The sequence below is a fragment of the Eurosta solidaginis genome, chromosome 3 (genome assembly GCF_040869045.1).
Source record: "Eurosta solidaginis isolate ZX-2024a chromosome 3, ASM4086904v1, whole genome shotgun sequence".
Classification (NCBI taxonomy): domain Eukaryota; kingdom Metazoa; phylum Arthropoda; class Insecta; order Diptera; family Tephritidae; genus Eurosta; species Eurosta solidaginis.
Window position 1 is genome coordinate 55,752,306 of NC_090321.1, and position 22,300 is coordinate 55,774,605.

The window sequence follows — 22,300 nt, forward strand, 5'->3', positions numbered from 1 at the left end:
AAAATTAATCATTTTTGAAATATATAGATGAACTGCTATGCTATCATGGATATTACAATCGGATATTATGGCAAAGGTTCTATGAATTAAATTATCGTTATCTTTGTAATAAATAACGAACGGATGTATGGTGGCTTGATTATTATTCCAATGATATCCTTGAATGGCATCTTGTATAATAAACGCATAGTTTTCAGCGAAATCCATTTGAATTAGCAGTTCTCCTGGTCATTTTTCGTTCACTTACGAAGCGGGACTGGCGCTTAGCTGTGAAATGATGTGACACCAGATTATTGATGTGTTGTACAAAATCGTCAACAAATGTGTTTGTAGTAGAGGAAATGGTTTCGAGATTACATCTGAGTGTTGTGTTCCATTTTTTGTAAATGACTTCTTGAATTGAATTTGTTTCGTAATATTCCAACATCATCGTTCTAAGGTTCGTTAAATTTTCGTAGCACCGACCACACATTGATACGCAACACTCGCTGTTTTCTATATTACCATTACAGACAACGAATTTAATAACATCTTTATAGCTTCTGAAATTATGTTGACCTTCCATCGATTTCAAACCGGATTTTTCGAACATCAGTTTTACATTCTGATGCAATGTGCACACACAAACATTTTGCTGGTTTCCAACCCCAAGTTTGATACAATTCTCTGGTCGCAACATGGTAAATTTTGTAAATCCTAATTGAAGTGAAGGATGTATTTTTCTAAATTCATAGTAAGTTTCACGAAGCAATGACAGCATTAGTCTTTTTTGAACTTTCTCGCGTATGTTTCCTTGTCTTACTACAATTGAGTCCTGTGACCCAGGCATGATTCGGCTGATTTCATCATCTTCATAAAACAATTTTACTGTGTTTAAAGTTTGTTCAGGTAAACTACGCCTGTCCATGCTAGAGCGTTTGACGTCCGAAAACTTTGTTTTATTTTTTTGTATATCTTTGCTAATTTTTATCAATTCGTAGGATAAATCATGCCCAAAAATGTCTTTAATTTCCTTAGATGTCATGGTGTTTGGTAATAGAAATAATATTTTTTGCTTATCCAAATTATTTGAGCAGTTTTCGATTTGATATTTCATGTTCTCCAAAATTTGTTCGTAGTAAGCTTTGATCTTCTTTAGGTCTTCTGATAAAGTTGACAGTGAACCACCTCCAAGTGAATCCGAAATACTTTGCGCAATTTGCTGTGTTTTTTTTTGCAGTATGAATCCCTTTCTAAATATTTTCGCTTCATTGGCGATGGATGGCTTCCAAGATGAGGAATAACATGCTTATTTATATTGTCGACGAGTTCGTTGCGTTCGAGTGATTTAGTATAGCTGCTGCATGTTGGAACTTCCTTATATTCTTGATACAATTCACCGCTAGTCAAGATCTCTTGTGCCTCTTCACTTTCCGTTTCAGTAGAACGCTGATTATCAGCATGTTGAGGTAGGTAGAAATCGGTGATTTTTGCCGTTTGGTAAATTTTTCGTTTTTGCTTGTTCATTGTTACGTGTTTGGTTGCTGTACCTTCTGGTTGTGCTGTTTTTTTTAAACTAGTTTTAAGGGTTCAAATATTTCGTCAGAGATAGTGTTGGTTTGTTCGTTTATTATCCTGCCGTCAAATGTTTTTAACTTGTATATCTCCATGTTCTCAAGTACATTGAGCCGCCGACCTTTTCCGTGTACGTGAAGTATTCGAGCCGTTGTTTTGATGTTAGCTGGGGTGCACCCCACTGGCATAAAAATTTTTTAGTGTATTTTTTCAAAAGGTGATTTTAATACCTTTCTAACGGTATAAAAATTTTTGAAATCGGTTGATTAGTTTACGCGTGATATCAAAATATCAGAAAGTAACCAAGAGATGCATTTACTTAAATAAATTTAAAAAAAAAAACCCCATTTTAGTTTTCAGATATGTTATATATATTAAATAGACCTTTCTAAAATAAAATTTTATTTTTAAAAATCGCTTGATCTTTGAAGTGTTTTTTCAGTTTTAAATTTTATTAAAAAAAAATTTTTTTTCAGTGTACTAAAAAATTTTTACAGTGTATTTTTTTGAAAGCTTATTTCAATACCTTTCTAATGGTATGAAGATCTTTGAAATCGGTAAAGCCATTCCGTAGTAATCACACTTTAAAAGTACCTATTATCGTCATTTTTCTAATATTTTCGGATATTTCGAAACCTTGCCACGCCCACAATTTTTCGAAAATGGAATTTCTAAAAATGAGGTTATGTTTGGGTGGGTAAGATGTAACCCCATGCAAAATTTCATCAAATTCTGAGGGGGTCGGGTTCAACGCATATTGGATTTGATATGAAATTCATCATATGTTTAAACAGTACGATTAATAACTATAGCTATTTTTAGGTACGACATCAGCATTGAGAACTCATTGTGCAAAGAGTTACTTTGTGTGAGGAAGGAATTGGGTCTGCAAAGCTTTCGCTTATCAATTCGAGATGTCCTTGTTACGCTGAATTTTACAGAGAAAGGCAATATGATGTTATTAAACAAAAGCATGCTTTTTGCAATTCGAATACATTTAAGATGTGATTTTGGAAGCCAAATCTGCGAATTTCTTATATATAAACTAGAATACCCAGCAGACTTTGTTTTGCCCGAAAACTGGTTGGCCTACATTTGAAAAATGAGCGGCACTTCCCCTCTTCACTCTCTGTCCAATTCTCTTATACTTTATCGCCCATTTTTTCTTATTATTCTTGTCCTACTCTCATTACGTTTATCTTTCTCCCACTCCCGAACCGATTATCACTCCAACTAACACTCCCACCCCACTCCAGTTCCTCCTCTTATACCCACTTCTACTCTCACTTACACGTCACTTCCACTCCTAGTTCCACTACCACTCTCAGTTCCCCTACCAATCCCTCTAGCTCTCTCACCTCAATTTCCTCATATATGCAATCTCTGTACCAAACACAGAATGCCTGCTTCACCTGACCGGCCGATTTTAATACCTTTATTTCTATAAACCACTAATAAACTATATGAGACTTAAACATGTGAAATTTTTAAAAAGATATAGAGATGATTGAGATGTTGCATTTGTCATACTGTAGCTTCTGAAAAATTAAAATTTGTTTTAAATTCCTGCCTCCTATCCATGTTTGATCCCTTCCCGACTCCGTATTTTTCCCATTTTCATTTTTTCGATTTTCCGCGTAATTTCTCTTCCTCTTCTCTTCATCTCCTCTACTATTCTCTTCATCTCCTTCCACTCTCTAGGTTTCTCTCAAAATTTTTTTAAATATTAAACTTGTCAAGAAGGCTCCACTTCAAGCAAACCACACCATAAACACGATTTTTTTACAGTAAATTGGTCCATTGTCCACTTGTCACAGATTTTCTGGAATAGGTCGATCTCTGGTCCACTTCCCGGACAGAAAAGTTTTTCAAATAATGAGCTTGTCACGGAAGTACCCACATTCAAGCAAATCGCAATACACACTATTTTTATTTAAAATAGTTTGGCCCCTGGTCATCTTCCCGAAGTGAAAGTTTCTCAAATATTATCTTGATCGAAGAGGTACCCCTACACCAAGTTTCAAGCGAACCGCACCATTTATTAGATTTTTTGGAATAGGTCGGTCCCTGGTCCACTTCCCTGACCAAAATCTAAAGCATCCTCAAATCCCCTTCAACATACACACAAAATTTCATTAAAATCTGTCCACTCATTTAAGAGGAGTTAGTCACAAACACACGTACAGAAGAAATATATATCGACCTATCCTAATAGAAAGATCGTAACTTAACTAAATTTTGTATTTCAGTTACAACATTTTTAACCGGTCTCCTGAGATACGGCTTTATTAGCGACTTCGGTCAGTTACATCCTTATTAACAGAGCGTCTGAGATACGTCCTTGTTAATAAAACTTTTAAGTTAGAACCTCTCTGTAGAATAGGTCGATAAATTAAGATATGAATTTGTGTGCATCGGTTATGGACTTCCAAATGCCTCAACCGATCTATATGAAATGTCTATAGTAAGCCTCTGCCTATTGGTGCTACACACGCACTGTGCCAGGGTCGAGTCCCCACGTAATTTAAGTGGGAGAGGAAGAGAGCTTGAGTGAGAAGAAGCGTGATAGTAAAAGTTGAGGAAAGTTTTGGAGAGGGAGATAAGGAAACAGAGTGGTAAGAAATGCAGGGAGGACCACTTTTCAAATATAAGCGAGCTACTTTTAGGGCAAGACAACAGGGTGTGCATGTAACAAATTGGAAATTTTGTTAATATTGTGACGAATATTAATATCACTAAGCGATACTACCATCACTAAGACGATACTAAGCAGTATTTACGTAAACAATTCAATCATCATCTACACATATACATACAAGGTAACGGAGAGATAGTCATAAACACATGTAATCATCAGCCGAAGTAGTAATCACATATACACACGCATATGCCTATGCGAGAGGCTATAAACTACAAATACACACGCCTATAGCTGGTAACCAAGTAGAAGATTCTAGACGGAGAAACGTGTAGACATTTGGAGAAATATGCGGATAAGGCAACAGAGACTATAAAAGCAGAGCAAGCTGAGTAATCAGTAATCAGTTTGATATAAGCACGCTATTAGTTGCGAAGTATAACTGTTATTGTGAAGTACTTTCAAAGTAGTCTAATAAAGACCATTTTGCATTATTGAATACTGGAGTTATTTATTCAACAATTTAGCGATACGAGCGTTAGTAGAAGGTGTAAAATAAGCGGAGTTTCACTAAATTCGTTACAATATTAAATCGTTAAGCACTTTTATTTAAAAAGTGGGCGTAGCACACAATCGGTTTTGCTCAAATATCGATATAATGCAAGAATTATATTTCTGACAAAGTAAATGTGATCGGTGCTACGCCCATTTTCAAATGTTTACAAAATTTTTCTTATACTTCACAACCAATAACGTGTTTAAATAAAAACTGATTAGTTATTACTCAGCTTGCGCTGCTTTAATACTCTCTGTTGCCTCGTCCGCATATTTCTCCAAAGGTCTAGACCTTTCACCTTCTAGAACAGTTGTATCTCCTGCTTGGGAATTTAGTGTGTATGTGTGAGTAAGAACTTCGGCTGATGACTGCATCTGTGTGTATGAGATATCTCTTCGTTGCCTTGTACATAAGTATTGCTAGCTTTAATGTGCACATGTTCATAAGAGTGGCTGTTTCATGTTTTTGTTGTTGCGTGATTATTTACTAACAGCTTAGTGATGTCAACATTCGCCACAATATATTATGAAAACATGCCTGCCAAATTTCAACATATCTTGAACGGATTTGATTTACGGCTTGCAAAACTTTTGAATTTTCTTGTTTTAAACGTGGGCGATGCCACCGCCCATTTTCCAAAATTTTACCAGACTTCTATTTTGCGTCATAAAGTCAACCCACTTAACAAGTTTCATCAATTTATCTTTGATAATGAACTTTCTCTTTTTTTTTCGAAGCTTTCGATATCGAAAACGCGCGCATGATTCGATTCGATTTCGCCGGTTTTCAATACTAATCTACTTTGGGTGCAGATGAGCTAGTATGCCAAATTCCGTAAAGATATAGCAATTTTTACTCAAGTTTACGTGTTACGTGTGAACGGAGGGACGCACGAAATCTTTTTCGATGCTGGCAATTTCGATATAAGAAATTATATAGGCTTTCTTATATCGAAATTGCCAGCATCGATTCCTTTATGCCATTACATACACACATATGAATTTCGTTATGGTTATTGAGAATACTTTATATTTTTTGCTGGTTTAGTATGTCTACCTGTAAGTAGAAGGCTATATATATTATATATATATTATATTTTTTGCTGGATTAGTATGTCTACCTGCAAAATATTTCACAACTTGTGAAATAGGGGCAAATAGCACGACCGACCGACTATGAAGGGTATATGAACTACAAGAGAGATGTCCATCACAACGTTACATGTTAATTCTGTCATGCCCTGTCATCTTATACAACATCTAGCCTTCTACTTACCGCTATTTTCGAATGGCACACACATTTCCTCACGTGTTGGTGATGTTATTGATTGAATGGCTTGCTGCGTAATATTTTGGCCCAACGTGCACGCTGTCTGTGTTGATGTGGGCGGTTGTTGCTGTTGCGTCCTAGAAGATGTCGTTTGCCTAACACCCCCCGTGGGTGCAGCTGGATTATCACGTTCCTCAATGCTCGAGTAGTAACCACTATTATTACGAGGTCGTATACGACTCGCATTAAATACACCGCCTTCGTCTGTAACTGTTATATGAAAATTTTGTTGATAGCCACGTCGAGCATCAAATGATGTACTAGAATAGGTTAGTCCACTACCATAACCGCTTGACGCTGGACCAGCCGATATATCAATAGTCGATTGAGGTACCGTGGTCGTGGGTTGACGTAAAGTCAAATTAACTGAGGTAAAACTTTTTTGACTTGTGGGCGTACTATTGCCACTGCCACCAATATTAGATGGGGTTGCTATGACGCCTGTGTTGTTTTTCGAAGGCGGAATAAAATCACGTGTGTATGGCGGCTCGGGTTGCACTGTGATAACTGAACGATGCCGGATTGGCGATTTTATTGGCGACATAGATTGTTGGGAATTTTGATAATTTGGCGCGACAGTGGTAGTAGCATTTTGATTGTTGTTATTGGTATTATTATTTGTATTGTTATTGATATGCGCGTGAGAAAAATTTTGCGATGGCAAACCGATATTGGCAGATATTTCACTCTCACCGCACGAACTTATGGGACTCGTCACATTCGATTCAGCCGAACAGCTACCGCCACTTTGTGATTGTGGTGAATTCCCACAACTGTTATTATTATTGTAGTTGTATTGATTTTGATTATTGCTCGTATTGTTATGAAAAACGGGTTTCGGCGCGATAGGCGGAAGGGGAGCTTTACGTATTGGCTTTTGCTGTTGATGCGGCGTATCTGCCGTCAAATCAGTCACTAATTGTTGTTGTAACTGGTTGCGCTGCTGTAAATGGTGGTGTAGCTGTTTATTCAATTGCTGGCGCTGTAATTGCTGTTGAGCCGTATGTAAGTCGAGCGTATTTGGACGCGGGCGCGAACGCGTCACAGTTAAAAACTCTGTTGGCGGAATTGAAGTCACCTTAGTAAGCGCTGCTTTGAAATCATTTGAGTGTGTGCTATCAGCAGTAACTTTTGCGTTTACTAGTGCGGGCATATCACACGTTTCAGTACTACTCTCACCGATACTATTGCTGTTGGTGTGATTATTGCACACTGGCGATTGTACACTAAAAACATTTTTTAATAAATTGCTATTATTATTGATAGTATTGTAATTGTTGTTTTTGCTTGTATTGTCTTGCACTAATTCTTCACTATCACAATTAGCCGGCTGTGCAACAACAGCGCAGCTTTTAGTGTCAGAGCGTAGACGTTGTAACGTCGCGAATGGAGGTTGTGTGGGAGCGGTGCGTATAGGACGTAACAATTTAGAAGGTTTCGTTATAGGCGCATTTTTATGACGTTGTGGCGGTTGAGGATGCGATGGCGTTAACGATTGTGAGCGCTTTTCTAATTTCGGGCAACATGTGCTTTGTTGTTGTTGTTGACTATTGTGTTGCTGATTGATGTGATGCTGTTGCAATACTTTCGCTGGATATGTCTGCACTGGTATTGGATTCAATGCCAATTCATTCCTCAACACTTGTATACAATTCTCACGCTGATGACAATTCGCATTCACACACTGCGCTACAATCGGATCTGGTATAGTGGGAAATTCTTGCTTCATCTCATGAAAGAGATGCATAATACTTATATTCGTACAATTACAAGCGGCGCGAGCAGTTGCCCCACCACTGCTACCAGTTGCACCAGCCGCGCCGCCGATACCGTTAATATCGCTTGTATTATTATCGTTGCTTATGTTGTTCAGTAGATTATCGCGGCTATTGTAGCGTCGTATGCCCAATTTGCTGAACGTATCGTCGATTGGTGAGTTGCCAGCAGCCGAGGTTGGTGTTGTAGGTGTTGTTGCTGCAGCTACAGTGGAGTCGTTGTTGCCGTTGGCACTTTTTTCGCTGTTAATTGGACTCTTTTGCTTCAAAAGAGTAGCTGGCGGCTTCGGTGGTTTAGCCGCCATTTTTGGCCATCATTTGCTGTAAACACGCACCTGAAAGATGGACAAAGAAAAAACGTTTGATTACTACAAGTGTCAGGCAAAAAACTTTATGATAAAGGTTCTAAAACTCGGAAATCTTTTAATATTAACAATAGCGTGTGTCCAACCTGGTCGTTAATTCGGTAGTCGGTTATTGTTAGGTTCTTTTTAAGAATTGTTTTTTGTTTTATTGAAATTCAATGATTTCAAACAAACAAGGTTAGGTTAAACTGGCCGGTCAATAAAGAACTCACATAGACTGAAAGTGTCCAGTGTTGACAGAATTTGTTTTAAATCAAACGGAAAAGCCAAAGTAGGTGCCAAAACGTATGTCGTAAGAATAACACCGTTTTTCTGGCAAACTAGAAGTTTTCTTTGATCAAGCTAATTTGCTACCTCGATATCATGCAACTCTGCCGCCCCTAGTGACTTGAGCCTTGACCTCGCGAGCGCAGGACACGAACACAGAATATGCTTTATAGAAATAGAGTACATACAAAAAACTATCAACTACCCACCAACGAACCAAGGAGACAAATGTGAATCAGAAACTACAAGTACATTGCGGGATCAGTTTGAAATTGGGATGATTTAGGGACTATTTCAGGTTATTTTCGGGATCATTTCGAGGTAATACCTCCTAATTTGGTTTAACATTGTTTTCGGGACCATTTAAGGATCGTTTCGGAATCATTTCGGAATCAATTTTGGACTATTACAGGTTTTCTCGAGATTTTTTGATCATTCCTGGACTATTATAGAACTGTTTTAGAGATCATTTCTAAAATATTTTCGGATAGTTTCAGAACTGCTTCACTTTCCTTTTGTGACTGTTTTCGGTAGAGTTTCGGTGCTATTGCGGATCGTTTCGAAATCAATTCAAGATCCATTTATTTTCTAAATTATTACGGAATAACTTCAGAACTGCATCACTTTTATAATCTCCGGACTATTTCCGATAGATTTTGGGGTTATTACGACGCTGTTTTGTGCTTATTTATAGCCTCTCATTGATTACTTTTGGGATAATTTCAAAATCACGTTCTTTTTTCAACTGTTTTCAGTATAGTTCGGGGCTATATTGGGATCATTGCAAGACCGTTGCGCGAGTGTTTTTGGACTAACTTCGGTATTGGGTAGCACTAACTTCGGTTTGGCTTGACATTGTTTTCGGGTTAAATTCTGAACCACTAGAATTACTTCGGGATTAATTTAGGTCTATTAAAGGTTCGTCTCAGGATTGTTTTCGGGATAATGACTGAACTATTATCGGGATAGTTTTGGAATTAATCGGGCCTATTTTATGTTAAATTCGTGAATATTTCGAGGCTATTTTGGGATCATTCATAGCCTACTTAAACATTTTAACATTTGTTTTGGGGATACTTCAGAATCATTTCTAGATCAATTAGGTCTATATCAAGTTCGTCTTGAGATCGTTTTTGAGATCTTGCCTCGATTAATATCAGATCGCTATAACTTCTGAATTATTTGGGGACATTTTCAGAACTGCTTCAAGTTCATTTTGATTCTGTTTTCGGTAAGTTTCGAGGATATTTCCGGATCTTTGCAAGAGCGCTTCGATATTGTTTTCGGAACAATTTCGGAATTACTTATTTTGCGATTATTCACAGCTTGCCTTGACATTATTTTCGGGATAGTTTCGGTATCATTCTAGAATCAACTTTGGACTATTACAGGTTAGTCTCGAGACTGGTTTCGCTATCTTGCCTGGACTATAATCGGATTGTGTTCGGGATAGTTTTTAAATTATTCAGGACTATTTTGGTTTAATTTCGAGATCATTTCCAATTGGGTAGCATTTAAAAATCATTTAAGAACTATAACAGGTTTGTGTCGGGATTGTTTTCGGGATACTTTCAAAATTATTTCGAGATGATTTCAGAATTGTTTCTCCTTAGTTTTGGGACTGCTTTCAGTATTGTTACATGGGCAGTTTTCGGAAACGCTTCGGAGCTATTTCGTGACCTGTGATGGTTTCGGGAGATGTTCAGAAGAATGGATCAATGTACGCATATAAGCGAATATATTTTTCTCACAACATTTTTAAAACGCATGCTTTATAGGAAGGTGACATAAAGGTCCATGGATTTGGAAGCTCGGGCGATTTTTCGCCGCTATACTAAGTTTAGTTGTCATTGAGATTTTGCTTGTGCTCGGAGCGGTAGGGCTTTCGTTTTTAGTATGTATGTATAATGTTATAGTGAAACTTCTTCGAAATGTATGTAGATCGTGCAAACATAGTTTAACTTTAAGCTTGGTGTCGTAAGGAGAGGTGACGTAAAAATCGCTGGCTGATCTGCTGATCTCGCAGTAAACTACGAACGCGGCATATACTAGTAAATAGCAACTTGCTGTGACACGTAGCACAGTACAAATCATGGATCTGCAATTACGATTACTGCATGATTATGATTCTCAATTGCAATATAGATCATATTGCTCTGATATCACCTTCCAGTCGCAGTCACGGATAAAAACTGCTGCGACTGAGAAGTCAGTAACAAATTACGTTATTCCTCGAAAATCACGCATCTTTCGAAAAATAGATAAGCAGTAGTCTCGCTAGTACTGGACTGAACGCAATTCATTCTCAGACTCAATATCTTTGCAGCCTGTGCAGCTAAATATATTGTAACGAATTTACAACTGTCTGCGATGTTTCGTTTTTCTCTTAAATTTTTATTGTTGTCTCGTCCCCATCAGGATAAAAGACATACTCGTCCACATCAATTCCTTCTGCTTCCATTGCCTCTCGTAGCCGTGCCTGAAGTTCGAGTTTAACGCCGCTTGTATTCAATCCAGCTCTCCAACTCCTTCTTCAGTTGCTGGATCTTCAATTCACTGAACTTTGCCATGTCCTTATTGTCCTCTGGAATTTATTCAACAATTCCTCTTCTGACACCAATTGTAACGAATTTACTTGCAAATCCTCTTATTTGCAACCCTCTGCTAAGTTCGAATCACTAAACTGTTGAATAAATAACTCCAATATTTAATAATGTAAAATGGCCTTTATTAAAGTACTTCACAATAACACTCAAACTTTGCAACGAATAGCTTGCTTAATAACCAAACTGATTGATAGCTCAAATGAAACTCACTCTTCGCCTCTACTGTCGCGCCTTTTATACTTTTTGATTTCTCATTTCATACTTCCAGGCTTTTCCATTCCAGAACTTACTAGTTAGTTTCAGCTACAAAATCGCCAGCCACAACTACGTTTATAACTTCTCATTTGAGTAATACTTGCACAAATTATTGCCCTCTCTTGTGAGCCATTCAGATAAGATATATGCATGTGTTTGTGCTTTGCTTCTCCGCTGCTCGTATACGTACGTATGTGTAGACGCAATTATTGATTCGTTTATGTAGATACATAATGATTGATCTATGGATGTGCATGATATCACTGTTTAGCATCGGCTTAGAGATGGCAGCACCCCTTAGTTTTGCTAATATTCGTAACAATATGTACATATATAGGTACCAACTAGATATCTGGTCCAATATGCATATGCAGATATGGTAACATGGCTGCAGAGGCTACAGTTCATATAAATTTCGAATGTAATGTTCAGAACCAAGTAAGGCCGGGACTGTCTTCGACTTCATACCATTCAGGAATGGAGCTGAGCAACATTTTCCCGGGTAAAACCCGATTAGCTGAAAGAATCACGTGAAAACGACTTCATAGCTCGAAAGGACATTAAAAGTAAATATGGAGATTTTCAAGACCAAAATAATGACGTATCAATTCTAAAAATCGGATGTCAAATAACCAAGTTACAATAAAAAAAACAATTTCGGCTGTATTTCGAAGGATCAAAAACATTTTTTTAAATGTGTCCGAAATCCTCACAACTCTCAAAGCTTCAAATTTAGGGGAGGACTTTCACACATATTTGTATGGGGGACAACCTGGTCTAATATACATACGTTGGTGAGATTTGAAGCTTCTAGCTATTAAAATGAGGCAGAAATTACGAAAAGCTTCTGATAATTGGTTGTATGGGATATACATATGCATATATTATATATACGACAGATCTCTACGTTTTTTTCAGACAACAATAAATGACATACGTTATACTTTGATGAAGTTTGAAACTTCTAGCTGTTAAACTTTGGCAGAAATTACGAAAAAGCTTATTATCTGAACATTTGTATGGAATATATGCGGTATATGCAACCGAGCTCAACGAATTTTTCAGATAACAATATGTGCTATATACAAAAGCATTTGGTGAAATTTGAAGCTTCTATCTGAGAAAGATATTACAAAAAAAACTGTTTTCTAAAATATTGGTTGTATGGGAATATATGTATTGTGGCGAATTTTAAAATCACTAAGCTGTTACTAAATAAATGCACAACAACAAAAAGTGTAAAGCAAGCCACATAAACACATTAATCATCATTTACACACATATATAGAAGGCGACGAAGATATTACTCACGCACACACATGTAGTCATCAGCAGAAGTAGTTACTCACCCATCCACAGGCATATGGTTAAGGTAAGAGAAACATAAACTACCAATAGGTATACACGTATATAGCTAATAACCAAACAAGGGATACAATTGTTCTGGAATACAGTTTCGCGAAATGACTAGACCTTAGGAGAAATGGATGAACGAGAAAATTGAGAGTATAAAAGCAGCGCAAGCTGAGAAATCAGTAATCAGTTTTGATTTAAGCACGCTTTTGGTTGTGAAGTATAAGTGTTATTGTAAAGTACTCTCAAAGTAGGCTAATAAAGACCATTTTGCATTATTGAATATTGGAGTTATTTATTCAACAGTTTAGCGATTCGAACGTGAGCAGAAGGTTTGGAATAAGCGGAATTCCCCCAATTTGTTACAGTATGTATGATATAGTGGTCCGATCCAAATGTCTAATCGGACACCAAATTTCATATCCCAAATATTGAGGGACTAGTTTGCATTCCAAGAAGCGGATGGCTAAATCAATTCAGATTGTCATCCTGGATATTTCGGTATACTTATTGGAGGGTCTATCTCCTCTCCTATAAGGACGTACAGCTTTGAGATTCTAGACAAACTTAATAAGTATGTATACCATTTCATTTTCATGAAAGGTATAAAAGAGGTAAAATACAAACCAAGTGTGAGATTTAATCACGCTACAATCTATTAGTCAACACTGTCATTACTAATTACCTTTGGTATTTCTTTTTAACGCCTATAAATAAACTGCTCTCAGAATCTAATTCAATTAAAAATACATTCAGAATGTGCTTAATATTGACTTTTAATTTGTTTAAACAAATAGTTAGCATAAGAAACCCCTTTTATAATAACAATTATATACACAAAACAAGCAACAAACTAAAAATTCGCAAAATGTAAAATAGAAAGCAAAGCAATCACTTATTTACATACATATTAGAGTGGGTCGATTTGTATGGACGAAAGTTAACCGATAGCGCCATCGATAGGGTTTGGGCTCAGGAAAAAGAGTTCCACTACGCATACCCAAAAACATAACTTTCGAGCCTGCAAAATTTCATTTTTTTGATTTTTTTTCGACTTTGATTTTTAAGGTATTTTTCATGACCTACTAAACAAATTTTATAAAAGAAATTTTTTTTTTTTTTCAAAAAACTGTTATCGCCAACGTTTTTAGCGGACATTTTTCAAATGAAATTTTTTTTAGTAGTCGAAAGTCGAAAAAGTCAAAAAAATGAAATTTCACAGGCTCGAAAATTATTTTTTTGGGTATGCGTAGTGGCACTTTTTTTCCTGAGCCCAAATCCTTTCGAAAAATCGATGGCGCGATATCGGTTAATAAATCGACCCAGTCTAATACATATATTGTTTTATTTTTCTGTTTTGTTTACATACTAAGTACAAAACTTATTTCACTTCCAGAATTAGCGCTAAGTAAGTACTAGACGTGATGCGAAAAGCCAAAATAGTATTAAAAATAACAAGTAAGGAAGGCTAAGTTCGGGTGTAACCGAACATTACATACTCAGCTGAGAGCTTTGGTGACAAAATAAGGGAAAATCACCATGTTGGAAAATGAACCTAGGGAAACCCTAGAATGTGTTTATATGACATGGGTAACAAATGGAAGGTATTAAAGAGTATTTTAAAAGGGAGTGGGCCATAGTTCTATAGGTGGACGCCATTTCGGGATAATGCCATAAAGGTGGACCAGGGGTGACTCTAGAATGTGCTTGTCCGATATGGGAATCACATGAAAGGCGGTAATGAGTATTTTAAAAGGTAGTGGGCCTTAGTTCTATAGGTTGACGCCTTTTCGAGATATCGCCATAAAGGTGGACCAGGGGTGACTCTAGAATGTGTTTGTACGATATGGGAATCAAATGAAAGGTGTTAATGAGTATTTTAAAAGGGGTGGGCCTTAGTTCTATAGGTGGATGCCTTTTCGAGATATCGCCATAAAGGTGGACCAGGGGTGACTCTAGAGTTTGTTTGTACGATATGGGTATCAAATGAAAGGTGGTAATGAGTATTTTTAAAGGGAGTGGGCCTTAGTTCTATAGGGGGACGCCTTTTCGAGATATCGCCATAAAGGTGGACCAGGGGTGACTCTAGAATGTGTTTGCACGATATGGGTATCAAATTAAAGGTATTAATGAGGGGTTTAAAAGGGAGTGGCTCTTGGTTGTATATGTGAAGGCGTTATATATCGACCAAACTGTGGACCTGGGTGACCCAGAACATCATCTGTCGGGTACCGCTAATTTATTTATATATATAATACCACGAACAGTATTCCTGCCAAGATTCCAAGGGCTTTTGATTTCGCCCTGCAGAACTTTTTCTTTTTATTCTTCTTAATTTGCGTCAATAAACCAGTCCAATTACAATGTTTCATCCCTTTTGTCATATTTGCTATAGAATTATGGCATTTTTTTCATTTTTGGTAATTTTCGATATCGAAAAAGTAGGCGTGGTCATAGCCGGATTTCGGTCATTTTTTATACCAATATAAAAGTGAGTTCAGATAAGTACGTGAACTAAGTTTAGTAAAGATATATCGATTTTTGCTCAAGTTATCGTGTTAACGGCCGAACGGAAGGACACACGGTCGACTGTGTATAAAAACTGGGAGTGGCTTCAACCGATTTCGCCCATTTTCACAGAAAACAGTTATCGTCACAAGGATTGGTAAATTTTTGTTCGACTTATGGCATTAAAAGTATTCTAGACAAATTAAATTAAAAAGGGCGGTGCCACGCCCATTTTGAAATTTTCTTTTATTTTTGTATTTTCTTGCACCATATCATTACTGGAGTTGAATGTTGACATAATTTACTTATATACTGTAAAGATATTAAATTATTTGTTAAAATTTTACTTTTAAAAATTTTTTTTTTAAAAGTGGGCGTGTTCGTCCTCCGATTTTGCTAATTTTTATTTAGCCTACATATAGGAATAGGAGTAACGCTCTTGCCAAATTTCATCATGATATCTTCAACAACTGCCAAATTACAGCTTGCAAAATTTTCAAATTACCGTCTTTCAAAAGTGGGCGGTGCCACGCCCATTGTCCAAAACTTTACTAATTTTCTATTCTACGTCATAAGGTCAACCCATCTACCAAGTTTCATCGCTTTATCCGTCTTTGGTAATGAATTATCGCACTTTTTCGGTTTTTCGAAATTTTCGATATTGAAAAAGTGGGCGTGATTATAGTCCGATTTCGTTCATTTTAAATAGCGGTCTGAGTTAAGTGCCCAGGAACCTACATACCAAATTTCATCAAGATACCTCAAAATTTACTCAAGTTATCGTGTTTACGGACGGACGGACGGACATGGCTAAATAAATTTCTTTTTTCGCCCAGATCATTTTGATATATAGAATTCTATATCTATCTCGATTAGTTTATGCCGTTGCGGATTACCGTTATGCGAACAAAGTTATTATACTCTGTGAGCTCTGCTCAGCTGAGTATAAAAAGTATTAGAAAAACAATGCCATTGCGAAATTGACCATAAAATGGTTTGCATAGTACATAAATAATTATTGACGCGTGTTTAAAGATACAGTGTGTGTGTGTGTGTGTGTGCAGACATTGCAAAAAATATGCTTGGGAACGCTGGAGATTATTTTCCTAAAATTGGATGCCTGAATGACGTGCTAATTATGCGGTGAAAGATAAATTCATAATAAGAGAAGATTAAAAAGAAAAAATATGGAAAACACTTTATAAACAAATAACTGAGAAAATATTTAAAAATATTTATGACACAAATTGTTGGCAAAGAAAGAAACAATAGATAGTTCACTTAAATGCAAGGCAGATTAGAGATAAATATAAGAAAAATTTAATGCGAACATTTCATGAAAAATGCAAAATTTTGGCCTTTTACCAATTGCTTTCCTGATTAAATTTTAGTGTCAATATTTTATTTAGGACTTACGTATACGGCAGACTTTTTTAATTAGTTGGTTTGCCTACATTTCAAAAGCAAGCCTAGCTTCTCCTCTTTACTCTTCATCCCATTCTCTTCTACTTTAATCTCCACTTTTCTTCGCATTCTTGTTCATCTTTATTCCATTTATCTTCATCTCACTTCCGAAACCTTTCCCACTCCCAGGTTTAGTGCCACTCCGAATCCCATTCCCTTACCCACTCACACTTCCACTCATACTTCCACTCCTATTCCCACTCTCACTTCCTCTTCTAGTCCCACTCCCCCTGCCCCTCTCACCCTCAAATCCACTACTACTCCCTCTCCCACTCACACTTCCTCCAGCTCTCTCATCTCAATTTCCTCATATATGGAATCTCTATACCTGCTTCGCCTGACCGGCAGATTTTAATATACATGTTTTTATAAACCACTATGTACAATTTTTAAAATCACATTCATCTTTACATATAATATATACTTTCTCAGTAAACAGAGGAATTTGTCATACTGTAGATTGCCTGTATCTCAGAACTGGGTCCAGATATGGATGTAAAACCTACTTACGAGCCATCTTTGAAAAGTTACGAAACTAACGCAGCTATGATTTTATAGTTGGTTCTTCGGTTCTTGAGTTATTAAATTATCAGCCGATTTTGCATTCGCTTGTATATATAAGATAAGATTAGCCTATTCGAAGGGCTGCCGAAATAACAAATTTTAAGCTTATCGAAGAGAAACCCCTATAACAAATTTCAAAAAAATCGCACAATTGTACGCTTCCCGGAAAGAAAACTTTTGCAAATATTAAGCTTGATTAAGAAGTACCATCGTACCAAAACTCAAACAAATCGCACTATTAAATAGATTTTTTGGAATAGTTCGGTCCCTGGTCCTCTTCTCGGAAGAAAATTTTTTTTTTTGTTTTCAAATATTAACTTGGTAAAAGAGCTGTGCCAAATTTCAATAAAACCGCACCATAAACTAGCTTTTTGGAATAAGTCGGGCCCTGGTTCACTCCCCGGAAAGAAAAGTTTCTCAATAAATAATCCAGCCAAGGAAGCACCCCAATACCAAATTTCAAGAAAATCGCACCATACATTAAAGTAAAGATCATCAAATCACCTTTAACACACACAAGTCTTCATCAAAATCTGCCCAGTCTTTTAGTAGGAGTTCAGTCACGTACAGAAGAAATATATACATATATTTCGAAAATAGAACAAAAGAAACAAAATACAGATATTTAAAGCTAGGAATATACAGTAAATTGTATCTCAGAACACAAGCAAGTTATAATGATATCGTTTCGTACACACACACGAAATTAATACAAAGGAAAAAACACTGAAAGGAAAAAACAGGTAAAATCAACAGAAGTACGGGTAAATTTAACCGATATTTCTAACAATTTGTATCTATAGCAACTAGCTGTTGGATCAACGTTGCACAAATTGTTGATTCTGAATTAACCGTTTTAACAGCCAACTCAACACAAAAAGTGTCATCAAATGTAAGCCACATCTCTGTTAAAAAAATAGAAATAAACAACTTTTTTCTAAAGATTTTGCTGAAGTTTGATCCAGGCATTGAGGCCAGGATTTTCGGTGTTGAACTAACAATTACTAATGCAACCCTAAAAATAGCAAAGAAAATGTAACAGTGGTGGTTGATATTACAGAGATTTCTATTTCGAAATTTCTATTGATAGTCAACCGCTCATATCTTTCCATTGATATTTTCATATACGTATAAGTAAGACCAACTGAACCTTAATGAGATTATGCTACGCCTTGTGTTTTTAGAAATTTCACGCGCCCAACGCTTTTATTTATTTGTCTGATCAACGTCCTAGATTGATGAGGAGTCTGATGACTAGTACCTAGGACCTACCTAATTATTTTCTAGTTTTTAGAATTATTATTACTTCATATAAGTATTGTTTTCAATAAAACCGTTTAACTTTAGCATTTTTTTTTAATTTTTTTTATTTTCAAGTTTTTATTTTTTATTTAGCTGCATATTATTTCTCATTTCATTTAGTTCATTTAGTGCTTCATTATGACAAGGACTCTTTTTTTTCCGACAATTTGTTACACTCTAACTCCCCAATACATATTCCTTCCAAAGACTTTACTAGACTCAGCGCCGCGCATGGTTGTCCCTCCTCGAACTCCAAAGTATTTTAGCCATCATCCAGTGAGTTTTCTAGCTCCGTATCACGCTCAATTTTCACGGGAATGCTCTGGATCATTGGGAGACTTGAGAATCAGAGGCCGTGATATTTTTGAACATATGAGTTGTGACAGGCAGATGTCGCCATTCTAAAGGTCAAGCAGCGACATCTATTTTTGAAAAGTTATGTTGTTTAAAGGCAGTGTTGCCAAACTAAAGATAAGAAATTAAAAAATTATCTGGCTGGCTTAAATCGTTGTTGTTTCATTTACATGCAAAATTGTTTATCTGGCTCAGGACCTTTGCGACGGGATGATGGCTTTTGACGTCACTTCTACCGGACTGTATGTAATATTTTTTAGAAATATGAGCCAAATCGGACCACAAATACGCCATCTAGCGGGAGTTTTTTCACAAAGCGATTTCTATTCCTGTATGTAATATGTGTTCCAAATAGTAGCCAAATCCGACCACAAATACGCTTTTTATGAATATTTCGATCCTTGCGCCACCTAGCGGGATTTTTTTTCATAAAGCGATTGCTATTTCTCTATGTAATATTTGTTCCAAATATGAGCTAAATTGGACCAAAAATACGATTTTTTTTAAATATGTCGATCCATGTGCCACCTAGCAGAGTTTTTTTCTTCTTTTTGTTCCATTGTCATCGGGTTCTGAACTATATACCAAGTTTCAAGCTTGTAGCTTATCGGGCAGTTACTTAAATTTCAATTACAAAATTCGTAAACAACGCTCACTACACAGAATGAAGCCAAATAAAACCGTTTAAAAATCAGTTACATTGATTGAGAATCTGTAATTTTTACAGAGTTTGGTTAATTTGAGGTTAACAGTTTTTCTTTTGTTGAAATTACCATCAAAGTTTGACCTTCTTAACAAAAAACTTCGTTGTGTTAGCGATCAATTTTACAGAAAAACTGTTAATTCAAGAACAACAAACCTGATTTGTTGATTTTACTTGCTTCGTTTCTTTCGGTGTAATTATTTTTAAAGTGCGTTAAAAAAGATACAAATACATCACAATTTGTTTCTAAATAAAATTTTTTAATTTCGCAAAAGAAAAATTAATTTGTATAAATTTTTCACGTAAAAAATTAGCAGGCAGCAATAAAATATGCATTTTATTACTCACATTTTTTATTTCAGTTTTATTCTGTTTCGCTAGGAGTGCTTGATCAATTTAAATTTTAAGTATTTTATTTACAAAAATTTGCATATTATTATTTTTTTTTAATTTGTTTTTTAATGTATGGTATATTTTCCGTTTTTTGTTTTTGTTTCATTCAATTCATTGCCTCTAACTCGCTTTATGTATATTCGAATTCGTTCGAATTATAAATTCTACACTTGGCACTTTTTTTGCAACACGCAACCAGATTAATATCGATATGGTTTTTCCGGTTTCGTTCAATTATGCATTAATATTATTTGCTTCTTTGTATACAATTTGCTCTAACTTAATGAAATTTTCTGAGAAAATAAATTTACACAAGTACACATATGAATGTGTTGGGACATTTATTTTTTTTAATAAATATCCATAAATTATTCTCAAGAAAATCCGTTGAGATAATTTAATTAAAATAACAAATCACACACACATGCACATACGCGCGGGGCGGGTAGCGCAGTTTTGAGGTAATACTGCCACAGCTGATGATATAGAGGTCGCATAAATCATTTTACATTATAAATTTTCACTTTTGCCTACAACACGGCAGGGGATGGAAGAATAATGTGAGAGGTGTTTTAGATGTAGGTATGTCCTTTAGATAGCCATACAACAACAAACGACAAGAAAAAAAAATATTTTTTTTAATAATATATCAGCCATAAATTACCGAACATAATCGCACGTTTTATTTTAGTTGAAATATCTGACTGATAAACAAAGAAAAACAGTTAACCGAGCATATACATATGTATGAACACCACCGATCACCGAACACCACTCGACACTCGACATCGAAAAGCCTTATAATAATATCTTTAGAATTTTTTTTTTTTTGTATTGTTAATGTATAACACTTATAAACTGTTAAAACGTTCTATAACGTCACGATCTCAAAGCATGCATTTTTCGCGTTAGCGTTGTAAAGCTCGATTTCCGTGCGCTCGTTTTAAATGCTGAATTTTGACTGAAATTACAAAATTGTTTGTTGCTCCTTCCACGCTAAAAATGTATTTGGCTACATCAACACACACACTCACATAAAATTGTGAATTAAAATATATAATAAATGTATGAGAGTAGAATTCGGTAAACAAAATGAAATGAAAAAAAATAAAAAATAATAATAAAATTAACCGGAAAACCCAACAATTTGCGCTGCACAGCACTTAGGAGAGCGTTCTGAAATACATATTTACGTATGTATGATAAGGAAGAGCGCCCACACATTCAATAAAAAGAAAAAACAAGTAAAGGTGTCTAAGTTCGGGTGTAACCGAACATTATATACTCAGCGTGAACTTCAATTGTACATTTCATTTCAGATAAATTATCGCCCGTTTAAAAAAAATGTCTCCACATTTCCTCTTACAATAAAACTTTATAAGTGAAATATCATTGATTCAAAACTATTTTTTGCTAAGTTATAGCTTTTTATTCTAGTCTACGACCCTTTTAAACTTCTTTTACATCTAAGTTGCCGTGGTCTTTAACCATTCCCGTCCATTTTTACTAGAAATATGTTCTGCTATAAGGAAAATATGTGTACACAATTTCATTACGATATCTTAGTTTTTCTTCGAGTTATGGCTCCCGAAACATAGAAAATTGCTTAGCCATAAAAGGGGCCGTGCCACACCCATTTTTTTAAATTTGAAGTTTTTCCTATTTATTGTTATAAATCCACTTAAGAAATGAAAGATATAGTTATTTTATTCGTCCACGACCCTTTTAAAAATCTTGTATATAAAAGTGGGCGTGGTCCTTAACCGATTTCGTTAATTTTTCCTCAAAGCATTTCTTATAGTAAAGGCAATCTCTCTGCCGAATTTTGTTACAATAAGTTTAACGATTTTAGATTTTTAACTAGCAGACCCGGCAGACGTTGTTCTGCCATAAATTTGGTCTATCTGCATACATTTTAGTAAGCTTTTTCCGTCTAACTCTGCCCTCCCCCTCTACAGTTTTTACTCACTCCTCCCTCCGTCTTTTTCGCTTCACCTATCTCCATCTTCGTCTCATTCTATGTCTTTGTCAGTCTCCTTCTCTCTTTTCTCTTCTCTCAAGTTTTCCTCATCCTTCTTCATCTCTTATTGCCAGTCCCAGAGGGTGGTATGTGTTTTGTTCCAGTCCCACTCCGAGTCTCAGTCTCAGTCTCAGTTCCAGTACTAGTCCTAATCCCAGTCCCAGTCCGTCTCTGGTATATTTCCCGAAAAAAAGCATCGTAAATACTAATATAGGCAAATTTATATACCAAATTTCAGACAAATCGAATAGGACGTATGTAAATAGGTATATGGGCATTATTAATTCATGTCTT

The 22,300-nt window shown here is 35.9% G+C and overlaps 1 protein-coding gene across 6 annotated transcripts in view; it reads right to left on the minus strand.

Annotated features, from left to right (window-relative positions):
• Positions 1-22,300, minus strand: part of Tab2 (TAK1-associated binding protein 2) — a 136,375-nt gene that overhangs the window by 33,386 nt on the left and 80,689 nt on the right. For 2 of the 6 annotated variants that reach the window (XR_010950597.1, XM_067771809.1), the window contains exons 1-2: positions 19,942-20,955; positions 6,024-8,187 (exon numbers count right to left, since the gene is read on the minus strand). Coding sequence is in view for 5 of the 6 variants with exons in the window: in XM_067771809.1 (XP_067627910.1) it covers positions 6,024-8,157 (2,134 nt within the window). In the remaining variant the exon portion in view is untranslated. Of the gene's footprint in view, positions 1-6,023; positions 8,188-19,941; positions 20,956-22,300 lie in introns of those variants that run through there. The other 4 variants (XM_067771805.1, XM_067771807.1, XM_067771808.1 and 1 more) reach the window with 4 other exon arrangements.